This window comes from Gopherus evgoodei, chromosome 7 (assembly GCF_007399415.2).
Source record: "Gopherus evgoodei ecotype Sinaloan lineage chromosome 7, rGopEvg1_v1.p, whole genome shotgun sequence".
Taxonomy (NCBI): domain Eukaryota; kingdom Metazoa; phylum Chordata; order Testudines; family Testudinidae; genus Gopherus; species Gopherus evgoodei.
In genome coordinates this window covers 103171072-103189410 of record NC_044328.1, presented here as the reverse complement: position 1 = coordinate 103189410, position 18339 = coordinate 103171072, and the positions used below count along the sequence as shown (strand labels likewise).

At 41.3% G+C, this 18339-nt stretch overlaps 2 protein-coding genes across 3 annotated transcripts in view; one reads left to right on the top strand and one right to left on the bottom strand.

Moving 5' to 3' along the window:
- Positions 1 to 3173, top strand: part of ACTR8 (actin related protein 8) — a 24768-nt gene extending 21595 nt beyond the window's left edge. The window contains exon 14 of one of the 2 annotated variants that reach the window (XM_030570221.1): positions 2822 to 3173. In XM_030570221.1, coding sequence (XP_030426081.1) covers position 2822 — 1 coding nt within the window. In that variant the 3' untranslated portion in view covers positions 2823 to 3173. Of the gene's footprint in view, positions 1 to 1823; positions 1864 to 2821 lie in introns of those variants that run through there. The other variant, XM_030570219.1, reaches the window with a different exon arrangement.
- IL17RB (interleukin 17 receptor B) overlaps positions 1 to 18339 on the bottom strand; it is a 23250-nt gene extending 4911 nt beyond the window's left edge. The window contains 10 exon segments of the mRNA XM_030570227.1: positions 2048 to 2152; positions 3188 to 3269; positions 4516 to 4581; positions 6365 to 6516; positions 7675 to 7722; positions 9543 to 9669; positions 10648 to 10775; positions 12608 to 12748; positions 16564 to 16588; positions 18197 to 18339. Of these exon segments, the coding sequence (XP_030426087.1) occupies positions 2048 to 2152; positions 3188 to 3269; positions 4516 to 4581; positions 6365 to 6516; positions 7675 to 7722; positions 9543 to 9669; positions 10648 to 10775; positions 12608 to 12748; positions 16564 to 16588; positions 18197 to 18268 (946 nt within the window). The 5' untranslated portion in view covers positions 18269 to 18339.

Here is an 18339-nt window from a genome sequence, read left to right as displayed (position 1 = left end):
CGAGAACCTGATAGAACCAGTTAAGGCAGACAGGCTGATTAGATCACCTGCAGCCAATCAAGGCACCTGGGTTTAGAAAGGAGCTCACTCCAGTCAGGTGAGGGGGAGCCAGAGGAGAGGAAGTGTGTGTGAGGAGCTGGAAGCAAGAGGCACAAGGAGCTGCGAGTGAGAGCGTGTGCTACTGGAGGACTGAGGAGTACAAGTGTTATCAGACACCAGGAGGAAGGTCCTGTGATGAGGATAAAGAAGGTGTTTGGAGGAGGCCATGGGGAAGTAGCCCAGGGAGTTGTAGCTGTAATGCAGCTGTTACAGGAGGCACTATAGACAGCTGCAATCCACAGGGCCCTGGGCTGGAACCCGGAGTAGAGGGCAAGCCTGGGTTCCCCCCAAACCTCCCAACTCTTGATCAGACACAGGAGGAGTTGATCCAGACTGTGGGGAAGATCACTGAGGTGAGCAAATCTGCCAATAAGTGCAGGACCTACCAAGGTAGAGGAGGAACTTGGTCACACTATTTAAAAAAAAAAAGGCTTCAAGGCTTATCCCTGGAATTACAGATTAGTGACCTTTACTTAAATGTGAGGTAAACTGGTTGAAACATTTAGGGTTTAATGTGATAGTTTAGGGATAAGACAGCCTGGCTTCTGTACAGAAAAATCATGGCCCATTAGTAGAATTCTTCATGTCAACAAAACAGTAGATTAAGAAAAGCAGCCAGTAGGTATAATTTATTTGGACTTCCTAAGAGACTCTAATAAAGTCCCTCACCAGAGACAATTAAAGAAAGTCGGTGGATGTAGATAAGTAAAGAAACTGGTTAAAAATCAAAGAGAGCAGGAATAAATCAGTTTTAAACATGGCAAAAAGTTGGGGAATATCAATGTTCCCTACTAGGACTGGTGTTTACTATATTTATTATTCAAGTGGAAAATGATCAGTGAGGGAGGGGGCAAAACTTGCAGATGACATTTATTTAGGTTAGTCAAGACTGGCAGAAGCTGTCATGAGTATCAAAGTGATCTAAAAAAAGCTAGGAAAAGGGGCAGCACAAAAGCTGCAAAAAGACCATGATGATAATTACAAGGTCATGCCCATTGAAATGAAAAAAATTTAATAGGCATTGTGGGGTACTGGATTAACTACCACCAAGAGATGGAAGGAAAAAGACTTGAGCATCTATGGGACAGCTCCACAAAAACCTCAGGCTTCTGTTCAATGAAACTGAAAGATGACATGTAAAACTGGCCAAAGGAAATATTTTTTAAGCCACTGAATTATTAATTGTTTAATTCATTGGCACACATAACCACTGAGGCAAGAGAGAGCCTACTAGGATTAAAAAAAGATGATACTTTTATATTGATGATGAGAACATCTACAGAAAATCAGAGGTATAATCCTTGTGTTTCAAGGCATAAACCAAGCCAGACACTAACCTTGGGTGTTTAGGAAGAAACTTCCCTTATGTGCAGTCTATTCCTTAAGTAAAGTCTCTTGTACTTTCCTGTCAAGCATCTGGTACTAGGCATTATCATAGATGAGAAACTGAACTAGAGAAATCACTGGTGTGATCCAATATGGTGACTCCTCTACATCTATCTTAGTTCTGTATGGGCAGTGCTTATAAATGATGTCATCTGAGACTTTTCTACTTCTGGTTTGCACCTAAAACATAAGTCTTCTCTTCCCACCTTGCCATTCTTCTGTCTCCTTTAGAGACATGCATATAAAACAAGTAATGAATCTAGTGATCCCTAGAATTGGGCACAATTTGTGTGTTAGGTAATTTTTAACTACTGTTTTGTTTTTTTAACTATAAATAGTTATAGGATCGAACATTTACCCTGAAATGGACATAAATGAAGAGCGGGCTAAGAGTTTCCTAAAAAGGGTATAGTAATGCTTGCTTGTTGTGATATTTAAAATATATGCTATATAAATGCACTGCAATACCTTTAATATGAAGTGCCTAACTAAAAGGAAGCTGAGGTAAAGATCAAAGAACCTTAAAGTAAGGCTTTTTCAAAAGAGTGAGTAAAGGTCTTACCATGGTTCCTGAAAAATACTACAGCAGCAATCACACACACAGTTACAAATAAAGCAACAAGGATGAAACACACATATCTTCCAGTTGAATCAATTGTGATGCTCCCTAAAAGAAAGAACCGTAAGTCTTCAATGAGGAACCTTTTGAATAATTGACTTTGAAGAAAAAAAAAAGGCTTCTGGTTACTTAACAATCGTACTGAGCATTTCCAGCCTGTATACATGAAAGAGAAATTGTACTAAAATGACTTCCCAAAAAGGTTATGCAGAAATGTTAACACTTGCTGAAGAACTTGAGAAACCCTGTTCTCTACACTGCAGCAGGTGCTGTCTTCTTCCCATCCTACTCCCTTAAGTTTCCTTCCATGTCCCTGCGAGACACTAGCAAATACTTCCTCCTCCCAGCAGACTGACATCCCATGGGCCATTCTGACCTCTCTCTGCTGTTTTGTCAAAACTGATAGTTGTTAACTTGCTTTAATTTATGTAGTTTAAATATGCAATGTATTTAGCATGAAAACGAACATTTTGGGAGGAGTGCTCTAAGAGGAAGGATAATGAAAGACAAAGTAGACCAAGGACTTTAAAGGGACTGCCAGAAGTACAGTATATGATCTTAGAGTGCTCATTATGTACTTAGCCTTAACGTTAATCCTTCCCGTGCTGCCAGTTGTTGCTTATGGTACTAACAAGACTGTCCCATCCTGGTCTGTCATGCTGTTTGGCAGAATGGCGAACTTGTGTTTCAATAACTTTTTTTTTTTTTTAAACAAAGATAGGTTGTTGGCCTATTGCTCCACCCCCCAGCCTGACGGACCAGTGGAGTGCTGTCCATCTGGTCTGCCTTTGACCTGTCCAATTTAGGTGGCCCTACCAGGAGTTAATTGCTGCCACCACAGCTCTGAGGGGCAATGGAACACAGAAGCCTTTCTACCATATCAAGCTGCAGTCCCTAGGGAAGGATCGTTAAAGAAGTCTCTGAAATTCAAATTTTTCTTTACCAAAGAGTAACTGCTCTAGACTTGAAAGCGTAAGAGACACACAAATGGTAGGTCAGTGGAAATAGTAAGAGATAGAACAAGCCATAATTCCGACTTCATCCATTTTGAACACAAACAATTCTGATAAATGCTCAACTAACCATTACTGTGGTTTTGAACACATGTTAGGGTTCCTTTGTGCCTTCGACAATCATGTTTGCACTTGGCAAAATACGGAATGATCTGAAGAAAAAAGTAGAAGAAAAATTCTAATATGCAGGCAAATAAATACTTAGCGACAGCTTTATTCCTTCCTGTTTCTTTTATCCTGCTTGGCCCTTTGGTGTCCTATTCTGACTACTGAGTTTCTTAAAGAGACTTTATCATGTGACAATACATAAACTTTAAAAGTACTTTCCTTACTAATAACTTATATGACTAAAATGAAAGAGTAATTTCCTTTTCACTGTTTATTCTGCTGGTTTATCTTGTGCATGACCATGTTACTGCAATGCCTGGGTCGCAAACACTAATTGGGAATATTTAAACAATAAATTTGTTAAAATTAAATAGTTTTCAAATGAATTTCATTGAACCACTTCTTTTTCATTTTAGTAATTTGAATAAAGCCTAGATTTGGGGCTTAAACTGCCTGTGTCCATTTAAATGATGCACATCGATCACAAAAATAAAGAGCCCAGTACATGTCTCTTCTCAGGCTGAAAGGCAAAATACAGTATTAACATATGCTCTTTATGAAGCTGTACTTAGAGTCAAGGCTTTTCTATATTCTCTTGGGTGGTTGTATAACTGAGAAATGCACCTGAGACTTATTGGAGTTGAGTTCAGAGTAAGGTATATAATTGAAAATTGGCTGCTATACCATCATATATAAACCTCAGTTTGGGTACCAATAATTTATATGCAACCACAATTTTGGACCCACACTGAAATTAATGGGAATACTCCTATTGAGTTCTGTGGCTCAGCTTATTATCCTAAAGCTTATTATGAACCTCACCGTTGTGTATGCAGAACAAGAATACACAATCCCAACCTTAAATGGACCAATTTAGAAGCCAGTCATTTGTAGATATTTTTAAGAATAAATATAGACTCTGGATAATACATTTTGTCCCCAAAAGACAAGAATCAAGAATCTGAAAACAATTCTGTGACTGTGGATCTGAAAAAACCCACAGTAATACCAAGACCTCAGTGTAAATATATTAAACACGTTTGTCTTAAGCGTTGTAGCATAGGAGAATTATACTGTGCAGTTTATTTAATCACTATTAGTAGAAACAAAACTTATGTCCGTGATGTTCATTTAATACAGTATAAAGGTGAACTTGATATCAAGAGCTACACAGTATTGCACACAGGTTTACTGGACATTAGTCTGAAACAATGTAGTATTTGCATACAATTCATTAATTTTAAAGAAGCTACTTTTTCCATTGCAAATTCAATCAAAATTGAATTTTACCTGTACAGAAATATTGTTGCTTTGATCACTCACTGGTATTCTAACAGAAGTTCTAGTTTCATTGATCTAATGCAGATAGAAACCCCCAGGAAAAAAAATTGAAGCAAACATGTTACACAGAGAAATAATTTAAAAATAAGTGTTGATCAGATTTATTGACACTATTAAATATAATACACATCTGTTATTTTAAGTGATGATTATATCATTTTTAATCTGACCTCTTGGCTAGGTCAGAAAAAATTTCAGAATAGCTCAGTATGTAATCTTCATTAAGAATAAGTTTGAGTTTTGGTACCGCTTATCTAAACTAGTACTGTATTACCATTTTGCAGTCTGTTTTTCCACCTTCCCTGTAGAACACTCCCAATTTGAAAATGTTACAAATAGAAGCATTTTTTAAATCTTAATGATAAATGGGAAAACCGCAAAGTAGCACCATGGGGAGCAAAATGTTTGAATCATAGAAGATTAGGGTTGGAAGAGACCTCAGGAGGTCATCTAGTCCAATCCCCTGCTCAAAGCAGGACCAACACCAACTAAATTATCCTACCCAGGGCTTTGTCAAGCCTGACCTTAAAAACCTCTAAGGATGGGGATTCCATTACCTCCCTAGGTAACCCATTCCAGTGCTTCGCCACCCTCCTAGTGAAATAGTTTTTCCTAATAGCCAACCTAGACCTCCCCCACTGCAATTTGAGACCTTTGCTTCTTGTTCTGTCATCTGCCATCACCGAGAACAGCCTAGCTCCATCCTCTGTGGAACCCTCCTTCAGGTAGTTGAAGGCTGCTATCAAATCCCCCCTCACTCTTCTGCAGACTAAATAAGCCCAGTTTCCTCAGCCTCTCCTCATAAGTCATGTGCCCCAGCCCCCTAATCATTTTCGTTGCCTTCCACTGGATTCTCTCCAATTTGCTCACATCCTTTCAGTAGTGGGGAGCCCAAAACTGGATGCAATACTCCAGATGTAATCCCCAGGTCCTTTTCTGCAGAACTGCTGCTTAGCCAGTCGGTCCCCAGCCTGCAGCAGTGCATGGGATTCTTCCATTCTAAATGCAGGACTCTGCACTTGTCCCTGTTGAACCTCATCAGATTTCTTTTGGCCCAATCCTCCAATTTGTCTAGGTTATGTTGGACCCTATCCACCTCTCCTCCCCAGCTTAGTGTCATCTGTGAACCTTCTGAGGGTGCTATCCATCCCATCATCCAGATCATTAATAAAGATGTTGAACAAAACCGGCCTCTGGGGCACTGTGCTTGATACTGGCTGCCAACTGGACATCGATCCATTGATCAATACCCATTGTGCACGACAATCTATCCACCATATAGTCCATTCATCCAGTCCATACTTTTTTAACTTGCTGGCAAGAAAACGGTGGGAGACCATACAAAAAGCTTTGCTAAAGCCAAGATTTATCACATCCACTGCTTTCCCCATATCCACAGAGCCAGTGGACAATGTGTGCTGCAGATTATTGACTAGACCTTCCAAATTAGCAGAACTCAAGCTCTGGGATTTTATCCAATTCTCTTACCACCTGAAGCACAAAGAAAAACTTGCTGCCTTCTTGGGGGGAAAGGACCATAATTATTGGAGCACAGCTCTTCCTAAAGTAGGCTGTCATTCTCCTAGAACCCAGCACACAGACTTCTCATGGTCTGCTGGCCAGTTCCTCTAATTTGTCTGAAAAAAGCATGTCCTCTGCTAACTTGGTAAAATGAGTTGTTATGTAGATTGTCGTAAAGGAGAGGGAAAATAAAATAAATTGGATTTACCATTTTTGGGTATCTAAAAGAGCATGTGTATGTTTTAAATGTTAGCTGTTATATGTACAAGAAAAATACCTTTGTCATCAAATCCCGTTCAACAGGTACATCACATTTCTCACACTCATAGAGAAGTATGGTATATTTGGTCCCAAGGCTACTTGTGGTAAAATTCACTTCCACTTCTGCTTCTATTTTACATGCAGTTATATTTGGATTCCACAGACTTCCTGTGGGTTGTAAAGAATACAGCTTAAAATTCTTAATAACTGCCTGCGTGCTGGAAGAAGTTTCATTCTAAATGTAAAAGGTGCCAGACTGACAGCCCACGAGACTGGCTGCCTGTTTGGACAGCATGAGCAGTGCCAAAACAATTGCCCCACAGTGCCCTAATTCTGACCAGCAGAGACAACCCCCAGAAGTGAGAAAACAGGCTAAATTCCATACCCATTCACTTGTTGGTCTCTCTGGTGAAGTGCCCTATTGGGGGGAGAGGGAGTGTGTCTCAGAGTGGCTAGTCAGAAGAGTGGTTGGTCAAAGTAGCTATGTTGCTGCAGAGTTCAGGCATTTATATTTTAAAATGAACGTGGCAAGCATGTCCTGCATATTTAAGACTCAAAACAAAATCAGAAAGGCTTTTTAGCCTCCTCCCTGCCAGATCCTGCATGGAATTCCTTTGCCTCATCACAGGTGCCTTTTGCAATCTGAGCACTTGTCCAATGGTAACTGTACTAACTCTACTAGCTCATAAACACATGCCAAATTAATCTCTCAATCCCACAATATATTAGATTAGGAAGTATGGAAATATTCTCTATTTTAGACTGTGCCTATTGCTACTTTAGGAATGTGCAGGATTCTCAAACTTCTGATTTCAAGGGAATTCAAATTTGGTACCAGAAGCAAGATTCAGATTTAGGTCTCTGCTTTCTATTTAACAGCTGCAGCCTTCACTCCATAGCTGGGATTGGGGTTGGCACATGGTCAGATCTGGTATCACACACAAGACACCAGATATCAGCATAATGCTATCACATTCTTTATTACAAAGAATGTTAGAAAGGATACAAGGAGGGCTATTTGCCAAAACTACAGGAGACAAGATAGTTTGATTTCAATATTTGCACATTTTCATGGGATTTTTGTATTTAATTAGTCTCAAAGGGCAGATAGTCCCTTGTGGATAAATATAATCTTGTGAAGAGTTATGAGCAGTTTTCTTTCTTCTCATTGGCTGCATATATATCCTGGCACTGAAATTGGCCCCAAGGTATCCATCCCCCCTTTTCAGTATTTTAAAGACTTTATAAGGTAGAAAATAAATACCAAGGTTGTGCATATTGCTACATTTGTGAAAATAAATCCAAGGATACATCTATTGTACTTACCCACTTCTATGCAACTTTTGCTGTATTTCATTACATTATCTTTACAACCTGCGGATTTAAATGGATTTTATATACTTTAGCAAATATATTATCTCTTTGTAGCTACATATTTTCATTGGAGCCTATCATGTGCACATACAAAGTTATTTCTCACCAACAAACTGTAGATATCACAATTCGATTTATTTGCTTTCCTAGGCAGCTCCTATGAAATGAGCTCCGTGAACAGCATTCTCATCTCCTCATTTAGTTCTCCCATTTTGGAAGTGTCACCATTCTCCTCTCCTGTCTCAGGCACAAAAATGTTGGCAGCTCTGCTCATGTAGGCAGTAACAACACTGCAAATACATGATTCTTTTCAGATAAAAGGTTCTGGAGACAATTTATGAACTCAAACAAAAAAAAAACTTGAGGTCTTTCTGATAGCATTAGAAGCCTCTTCACACATGATACATGCATCTACCTTCACTATAGAAGATCGGTCCCCCCCACTACAGATATGGGATGTGGACAAATTGGAAAGAGTCCAGCGGAGGGCAATGAAAATTATTAGTGGACTGGGGCACATGACTTATGAGGAGAGGCTGAGGGAACTGGTCTTGTTTAGTCTGAAGAACAGAAGAGTGAGGGGGGATTTGATAGCAGCCTTCAACTACCTGAAAGGTGGTTCCAAAGAGGATGGAGAGAGGCTGTTCTCAGTGACGGCAGATGACAGAACAAGAAACAGTGGTCTCAAGTTGCAGCGGGGGAGATCTAGGTTGGATATAGGGAAATACTATTTTACTAGGAGGCTGGTGAAAAACTGGAATGGGTTACCTAGGGAGGTGGTGGAATCTCCATCCTTAGAGGTTTTTAAGGCCCAGCTTGACAAAGCCCTGGCTGGGATGATTTAGTTTGTGTTGGTCTCACTTTGAGCAGGGGATTAGACTAGATGACCTCCTGAGATCTCTTCCAACCCTAATACTCTATAATTCTATGATCTTACCACAAATTAAAAAAAATGTCCCTTAACTACTTCCTCTGCTTTTTAATTGTCTACCTCCCAGCTGTCAAAATCTAAACAAGAAAAGACAAGACAAGGCCATGCCTTAGTGATTTAAAAATAAAGTGAATATAGTGCTTTTTAAAGATGCCAAAATTACATTCTTGGGAGGGGACTATCTTCTGTCTGTCTACAGAACAAGTACAGCACAGGCAGAAGCACCTTAACCTTGGTGGGGGAAGGTCCAAATCTAGATATGAAAGTAGTGTGGATACCCATATAGCCTCCTTCTGAGTGCCAAGATGGATGCCAGTTATTATAGTATCTCTTGTGATGGTGCTTGTTGTGGTATGAAAACCTTGTTCACTAGGAACTGGACAGACCTCAAATACTCATTTCACAGAGTCACCAAACAAGGATTGGTCACTCAGAATCACCTGAGTCATCTGCCTACCCTTTTTGCAACAATTAGCCTATTATCAAGCTGCCTTATAGTTTCAGCAAATAGTTTATTAAGAACTAAAAGTGAGAATAAAGGTAGCCACAGGTGTGGCATCATAAAAAACAAAAAAAAAAATCTAAAAAGCCAACAGTTTTCTGCTTTAAAAATTTGACTTTACCTGTTACTAGAAGTTAGAGAGAAAGAAAGTAGAGAAGAGAAAGGAGAGCTCAGAAGGAAAAAGTAACTAAGGATGTGTTATCAAAGCTGAAATAATTATCTCTGCATCTACATGTTTATTATGCAGTCTGTTTAAACATAAAAATACATTTGTTTTTGCTGATTCCTAGCTTTTCAAAACATCCTGTACAAAAAAGTCTAGAAAGAATTCAGTATCATAAATGAGATTTTCATATGAACCAGGTTAAACAGAAACTGGCAAATTACCTGGTGAAGTTAACATGATGGATTTTGATGGAGAATCCTCATATATATTTGCTGGGGGAAGGTTGTAAGCACTGATAGAATAGAACATTTCTGGTTCTACAGGGAATCCAATGTAGTGGAACTGCCACTAAAACAAAACAATTAAAACAGCAGTTTTGAGGGCCAGATTCTTCTTTCAGTTATGCTTGGCAACTTCAGTGAACTCTGTGAGCTGTGCTGATATAACCGAGAAGAGAATTTCCTCTCAAAACATTAAATATTGAGAGAGATACATTGAAACAGTGAACAATAGAATGTTAAGGTAATAGAATGTCTGAGATACACACTGCTGTGAAACTTGTTTGGTTCTTAAGATCCCGATACCAAAAATCATTCAGTAACTTTTCCAATATCAGTTTATGCCTGGTAGAAGAATTCAGAACAACACATTCAAATCCAGCTCTGAAAACCCAAGTTTTCTCCTCATCTTATTAATAATTAAAAAACAACAACTAACATTTGAAAGATACCACAAGGCTAATCATCCCCATCACTTTCATGAATCCACGGGAGCTAGATCAGGCAAAATCGGGGAAGTACAAGTGCAGAAAGAAGGAGCAATACTCCATATCAGGCTGTCCCAGTTTCTCAATCCTTTAGAAATTCACCACAGGTGTATCATGGGGTTGGGGTTCCACAAGATTGGAGAGGGCAATCTGTGAGGAGGGCTGCCATCCAGGATACCATCCCCTGCCTCCTGATCGTGAAATGAACCCATCTGTATTATGTCACATTGGCTGCCCCCCTCTGTACTGTGAGCTCCAACACATAGAGACAGCATGGGAGCACAACTTATTGGGGAGACATGCTGCCATGGGAAAAGGTGCAGCTAGGTCCTCCACACAGCTTTACCCTCTGCCAGTGTCTGAAAAAATGCTGGTTTGTACCCGTTTTACTACATTTTCTGAAGGAGTCCCATTTACAGCTCATTCTTTCCCAGCCCTCTATACGTTAACTGTGACACAGAAGAATGATCTGGCCTTGATTTTTAAATGACACCTCCCTACACTCTCCTCCCTAATAACAACAAATGACAAAATAATTACTTTTTAAAAAACGTTCTTACTCTTCTATTCCCAAACATGATTTGACTTTGAAACTTCTCTGTGTAATTGCACCGAATACACTCAAAATGTTCTCTGATTCCTTTACTCATCACACAGATCTTTGTGGCTGTCAGTTCTTTTATGCTGGCTGGAAGTAAAGAAGAAAAATTGGTATTCATAGATATAAATATTTGCATAGATCTTTGCTGCTCATACATAAAGAAATAAAATAAACCTAGCACAGTATTAAACAGAGAAAACTATAGTGATACAATAGATTCTGGCATAAACTAATGAGAGCAATGATATTTTTAAGGTTGTCGTGATACTCTTAACCCTTTGGCTCTATTTACAGTATAAACCATGATCCCAGCTATTACCATGTTTTTGTAACAACTAGTTCATGCCAGACTCATCTGACCAAGTTAAAACAAACTTGACTAAGTTAAATCCATAGCGCATCTCTTTTCACACTCAATCATATGTATACAGTATAACACTAACTTTGTGTGTAGCAGTGCACTCTGGGAAAATCTAGGCAGTTATCGCAGAGTGCCGTAGCAAGGTTAGAGCATCAGTAGCAATATGTGAGGTAATATGCTCTGGGATGTCCTTCTACCAAAAATATGTGAGAAAGGAAAAGTGGCCACACACATGTATTATTAGGTGGGTTCTCCATATACAGCAAAGAAACAATGTTATGAACTGGTTAAAGGAAAACAACTATAAATCAGCATAAGCCATTATGGCTAGGATGGCATATGATTAATTGCTGTGCTTACTAACTGTTTATTAACTATGTTGTGTGTATATGATTAGAGCCAACTATGTCACTACCAAGTTACAAACTCAACGTTTGCTGCTGGAATATACCAGCTGCATTCATCCCAGTGATGTATACTTCACCCCCTTCCCCGAAGATCGTTCATGAGATTTTCCGTCTACAAGGTTACAAAAAAGAGAGGTGGGGGGGCTTCAATGAAGTCTGGAGCCAGCTGAGTATAAAAAAGCAATCTTTGATAGTGGCACATCAAGTCCTACATTGACACTTATCACAGCATATGCAGTGTTCTAGTGGTTTGTACTAAAAATGAAAAATGCTTAAAATACTGAGATTTTTTGAGTACAAAGCAATGTCTGATTTCTAAAACTGTATTTCCATTACATTTGTACTATCATGACTATCCTTTGATTTTGCATGCACATGTATGTGCTAAGAATTGCCATGACAAAGATCACAGCAACCATGATTAAATGTAAGAGCAGCGGTTTCAAACTTCATTGCACCACGGCCCTCTTCTGACAACAAAAATTACTACATGACTCCAGGCGGGGGAGATGGGGGGGAAAGAGCGTGGGGGTGGAGCATGAGTCCTGCCACCCCTGGCTGAAGCCCTTGTGCTTTGGCTTCAGCCCTGGGACCCCAGCAAGTCTAACGCGGGCTCAGTTTGAGAACCGCTCTGTTAGAGCAAACTGTACAACCCTCTAGACCCCCTGACCACATGATTCAGTTACTACTGTTAACAAAGAAAAAAATCATATGTGAAGGATGGGGAGATTGGAAGGTAGAGAGGAACTGAAAAAAGAATAAATGACTTTTAAGGTTGTGGTTTGTCGGTTAGAAAGCATGCCTGCAAGAGATTAACTGTAATTACCATGAGTTGATGGTCCCAATCTACTTCCCACACGAGAAAACTCACCAGCACAGTCCTCAATAACTGACACCATGGTTGGTAGTTTCTATGGAGAAGCCAAGTGTCAAATGGGTCATGCAGATACACTTGCTCTTAAAAGTGCTTCCTCCAGTTCAAGACTGAGGCAAGATGGCAGGGCAGCATAAAGAAGCTTTCACTGCCACTGTTATTGTGTGCTTGGAGGACATCAGTGTTCAGGGCTGTTAATGCAACATGCTGCACAAGCACTATATTCAAAAGGAAATTTTATATTGTATAGTTTTATGTACTTGGATGTCACACCTACCATCCATGCTGAGGCTCCAGCTGATATTTATAAGATACGACCTGAAGTGTGTATCCACTTCTGTTTCAATTAACTGGGCACTGAGACTATGAAGATCTGCCGGTGTTAGACTGTGCCACTTTCTCAACTCATGAGCAGGACCTTGCAAAAATAAGTAGACGTGTTAAAAGCAGAGCAGCTACCTAGTATTTAAACACATTCCATATCTATCAATCATTCTGTCAATTCTACTGGTATTTTTCACCTGCTTATGCAAAAAATCACTTTTTGTGTCTCAGAAACAAGAATTTACCATTAGGAAAACCACTCCTCTCCCATGCACCCAGCAGATTCCATTTCTGGCACTAACAGTTTATTTCAAAAACTCTGATTGTTCATTCTCATGTAATTAAATGATGCATTCTTTTCATGTGCTGTGAAACTTCAAATCAGATATATCTTGTAAAGTCAGTCTGAGCATAAGTCTGGAAATCATGCACATTGATTTCTTTCCTGTATTAATAAGCACATTTAACCGTATTCAGTGTAAAACAGTTTTTTTTTTTAACCAAGAAATTGAGCAATATCTAAAAAATGGAGGGGGTAATGTCCTCCCAATGCCATCAACACAAATGAGATATCCCCAGGCTCTAAACTAGTACTGCTCCTGAGACAGTATGCTGAGCTGGGACAATATAGTCAGTGTCTCCTGTAAGAGATGAGAAGTTCTGCAATGAATGAAGAAAGATATAGAACTACCTTCTCTACTGTGATAGTGACTGAAACCACCATACCATGTCAGTGTACCTGGCCAACAGTCAAGCGGGAGACAGTTTGGAAGGGTGTCAAGTACTTGATAGAGACTGAGAGGAAAGAGATGGAGAAAATCCATCCTACTGGAAACAGTGTCTCTCTTATCAGAGAGAGAAAGCTTTAAAAAAAAAAAGAAAAGGCAATGTTAATACCAAAGTGGCAGGAGCAAGGCTCACCTTATCAGGCAGGGCACCAGGGGTACCAGGTTTGTATAATTTTTGGTGGTGCCCAAGGAGAGCCATCCAGTCCATAGGATGGACTGGGGCAATTGTAATTGCCCCGGGCCCCGTGCTTTGGCAGGCCCTGTGCTTCAGAGGGACACCAGGCCTCCCACTAGCCTCCCAGGCCACGTTGGACCCTGTGTCCCCCTGAAGCGCGGGGCAGGGATAAGCACCACCGTGTTGCACAATGGATACTTGACAAAATTACCGGACTTAGTGATGGACACGGGTGCGTGTGTGTAATTATGTCATTCAGTCATTTAACCTGTAAAATAGCACAGAATTTTCCATACTGAAAAAAACTCGTAACCTAGCTAGTAATAAATAATAATAATAAATTAAACGCATACAATTAATGAAAAATGTGTATATGCTGAATATGAGATTATTACCTAAGAAATGAAAATGAGCTTGCTTTGGGATTTTACAAGGCACTTATGTCGTTTAAACACATTTAGTACTCTGAGTAATGATAACACTTCTTGCAAATCACATAAATAGGGAATCCATGATCCTCTTCTCTCACCCCATTGCAAAGATACAAGGGTTATTGCTGGCTGCCCTAGGGCTACAGAAAACCCTATGGGCAAAACATATGGAAAGAAGGGGATCAATTTATACAGAGGGCTGAAGGGGGATTCCCATAGTGCATTAATTAACACTTAATAAATACATCAAAATTAACTACATTACAGAGAAAAGAACCTGTAATGATAGATTTTACTTCATGAGATGCTCCAGAGAAAGAAGACCCAGAGGGAGTAATGGTAGGGGAATCTTAGGGAGGCCAAAGGGGCTGGTAGAGGGAGTGGACAGAGAACAAGGGTAAAGGCAGAGTGGCTGCAGGATTGACCCAGTCTTGTGCAACTCCCCTGTGGGTGGAAACACTGATCACTATCACTACAGGAGAGAACGATAGAACAGAATGCCCAAAAGAATGAATGACTTGAGGACAATATCCTGAAGGGACTCTTACCCTTCTAGAGCTTTTCTAGCTCTGACATTTACATTTCTACATAGGGTGGTTTGTAGGGTGATCAGATGTCCCGATTTTATAGGGACAGTCCCAATATTTGGGGCATTTTGTTATATGGGCTCCTACTACCCGCCACCCCGTCCTGCTTTTTCACACTTGCTAGTGGTTTGGTCCACAGAAATTAAAATCTGCACATCTTCCATGTGTTTTTTGGCCAATGGAAAAACAAGGTACAATTCAAATAACTCAGTTTCATAGGCAATTTTAAAAGTTAACAAAATTAATGAGCTTATGAACAACCAGAAAATATACTTCTCAAGTGAAAAATCTATAAATGGACTTCTTTGCAAAAAAATTGTAAGTTTTCTTACAGGAGAAACCACAAACTGCCTGGAAAGGAAGAATAGATTGAATTACTTGCCTCGGTGAAATTAAATACCCAGAGAATTGCTGTGCCTGTAATGATGATGACCGGGGCTTGCTCACTGGGGGCTCCCCCTTCCCATGCTATGGAGGCACGGCCAGGCAGGTCTACATCTGCAAGCAGACACCCTGCCTGAGGTGCAGTTCCCATTGGCCATTGTGGCCAACAGCTTGGGAGCCTCCCAGCCAATGTGCTTGGGAGGAAGGGAAGGAGAGGCAAAGGGGGAGATTGTAGTGAGCAGGGGAGGCAGCGGGGAGGGGAGCTGTCTCTGGAGGCACAAAGGGGGGAGGATCTCTGGAGGGGGTGATGGGGCATAGGGGCCGGTGGGGTCTTTCCGCGGGGGGCAGAGGGTTGTGTGGGTCTCTGTGGGATGGGGAGACAAGTGATGGACGGAGCCAGCCGAAGCCTGGGTCTGCTCTGCGAAGGAGGGAGGGAGGGGGAGGTTGCTATAGCCCCCCCCACCCGGCCCCACCGGAATCCACCTCTATACTCTGTATTTAATGCCAGCCCCAGGGTACACAACGCTGCTCCTCCCCCATATCTCCGCCTCCCGTCTATGTCTCTGTCTGACAGTGAGAGACTGCTGCTGCTCTCTGCCTGTGCCCCCCCCCAGCTGTGTCTGTGTCTCTCTGTCTGACAGTGAGAGACTGCTGCTCTCTCTGCCTGTGCCCCCCCAGCTGTGTCTGTGTCTCTGACAGTGAGAGACTCCAGCTGCTCTCTCTGCCTGTGCCCCCCCAGCTGTGTCTGTGTCTCTGACAGTGAGAGACTCCAGCTGCTCTCTCTGCCTGTGCCCCCCCAGCTGTGTCTGTGTCTCTGACAGTGAGAGACTCCAGCTGCTCTCTCTGCCTGTGCCCCTCCAGCTGTGTCTGTGTCTCTGTCTGACAATGAGAGACTCCAGCTGCTCTCTCTGCCTGTGCCCCCCCAGCTGTGTCTGTGTCTCTGTCTGACAGTGAGAGACTCCAGCTGCTCTCTCTGCCTGTGTCTCCCTCCCCCTCCCTGCTGTGGAGGCGCAGCCAGGCAGTCTTGGCACCGCCCCCCACAGCGCCCATTGGCCCTGGTTCCTGACCAATGAATGGGCTGGGAGCCGGTTGAGCGCTGGGGCCGGAGAGCGGGGACAGAGGTAGCCTGCAGAGCTACCCTGCCTCCGCCGAGACTCTGCAGCACACAGGGACGGGGGGGGGGGGTGTCCCCGAGGTGAGAGCACCCCCGTTGCCAGCCCATGGCACGGGGCCCAAACATTGATGGAGCCGGGCTAGGGTGACCAGATAGCAAGTGTGAAAAATCAGGACCCGTGTGTGTGTATGTGTAATAGCTAATAGGTACCTATATACGACAAAGTGGAAAGCCCTGAATATCGAGACTGTCCCTATAAAACTGGGACATCTGGTCACCCTAAGCCAGGCCCACTGTCATGAATATTGATAGAACATATAACTCCCCGCCTATAGTCAGCTACTGAGTGTTTGAATAATCACAGATTAGCTATTTTTAATTAGGTACCTTCTTTTAACAGTGTAAAGAGATCCATTTTATTTATACATACCAGTTTCAAAGCCACACTTAATGGACTGTAAGAAAGAAAGAAAACAGCATTAAAATAAAACAAACTGAATGCAGAAAGTTCTACTCTAAAGATAGAAAATCGCTATACTTTCAACATATTAAAATCCCAGCTTTAAAGAGACAGCATTAACTTGAAACAAAATCATGCTTCTGCCTGAAAATTATGTACATACTATACAGTAGTTACATGCACTGTCTAAAATTTCTAAAACTGAAATAAATTAGAGAATAAAATTATTGCTCTTTTAAAAACACAGGTTGCTTCACATAAATAAAATATCCTGCCAGATGTATAATCTGTTTAACAGTTTCCCTTGAAGGCTGGTCAACTTCTTGCTGCAAAGACTCAAACATCAACGGAGGAGAAGAAAAATCCATATAAGATATTTAAAGATTAATTTTTAAAAATTAAAGACATACTATAATGTATGTATTTCCCTCAGAAAGTGACAGCAGTGCACCTTTATATCATTGTTTCAATCATTTCTACAAGATTCGAACTCTATAAATATGCTGGTCTGTGTTTGCTAGTTTGCAGAATGGAGATGGACTGATGTAAAAAGCGACATCGCCATCTTACTTTTTTTCTTTTTCATTCTGCATTTTACATGTCCTTTTAATAACAAAGTTGTAGTGCTACGATGACATTCTGTGACTAATGACACCCGGACATGACAGACTATCTTCCAGTTTAACAGCACTGACCCAGAAGAGAAGATCCTAACAACGTGCAGTGTTGTCTGCTAGCAAAATGTTTTCATTTCAAATGTATACCTTTTAACATGAGGTTGAATGGCATCTAAGCACTGTGCAATTGACCAATGCAGAGTATCAGAGTCTGAATGAAAATGCAACCAACCCACATACAGCCAGCCAAAACCAAAGAACCTGCCACCTATTAATCTAGTAGAATTTAGGAGATTGTGAGGCCTAAAATTATCTGGAGTCAGGTTTTTGAGGTACAGTTGTGCCTGGATGTCTAGGGATTTTGGTGCAATAGGAGCAGCTATTGAAAAAAAAAAGTATGGGAAGGGATATAAATCCTCATGCTTTGGGGTTTAAACCAATCTCTATGAGGATGAGGGTTCGGATGAGACCTTCACAGTGAGCATATTATCCAACATCTACCTACTGCTAGGTTTCTTTCACCTGACTGAAACATCTGATGCTAGCCATTTTTGAAGATAGGACACTGGTTTCTTTTGGGAACGACTTGACAGAAGTTACTGAGCAGGAGCACAGCCTGCTTTCATGCCTGTCATACACATATAATACCCTCTCTTTGAAAATTCTTCCTCTACCTTCCCTGTGACTATCAACAGGTATTCTTGGGAAAGCAAGTGACAACTCCCCCTCCCCGTTGATTTAGGGAAACAAATATACTGACTAATAGGAGCTGGGAGCAGACTCTGCAGACTCAAGGCAGTGTCCCACTCAGACAGGGAGGACGGTTACACAGCTGTCACCACCCACTCTGTGACATCCATCCCTTTCTAGTGCACAAAGAATCAGTCACCTTTTGCACAGATTGGAGTGAAAAGCTCTTCAGCTCCATTTGATGGGGAATAGGTAGAAGCGAAAGGGGTAGGTTATCCTCCCTCCTTGTATCTTACCGGCCAGCCTTGTCCCCAGGAACCACAGCTACTCAGCACCAAGGTCAGCAGGACACCTACTGCCAGAGTCATCTCCACTTGCAGGAGCAATACACAGTGGCTGAGATTACCCTCTGCTCTTCCTGGGACCCTACTCACTACAA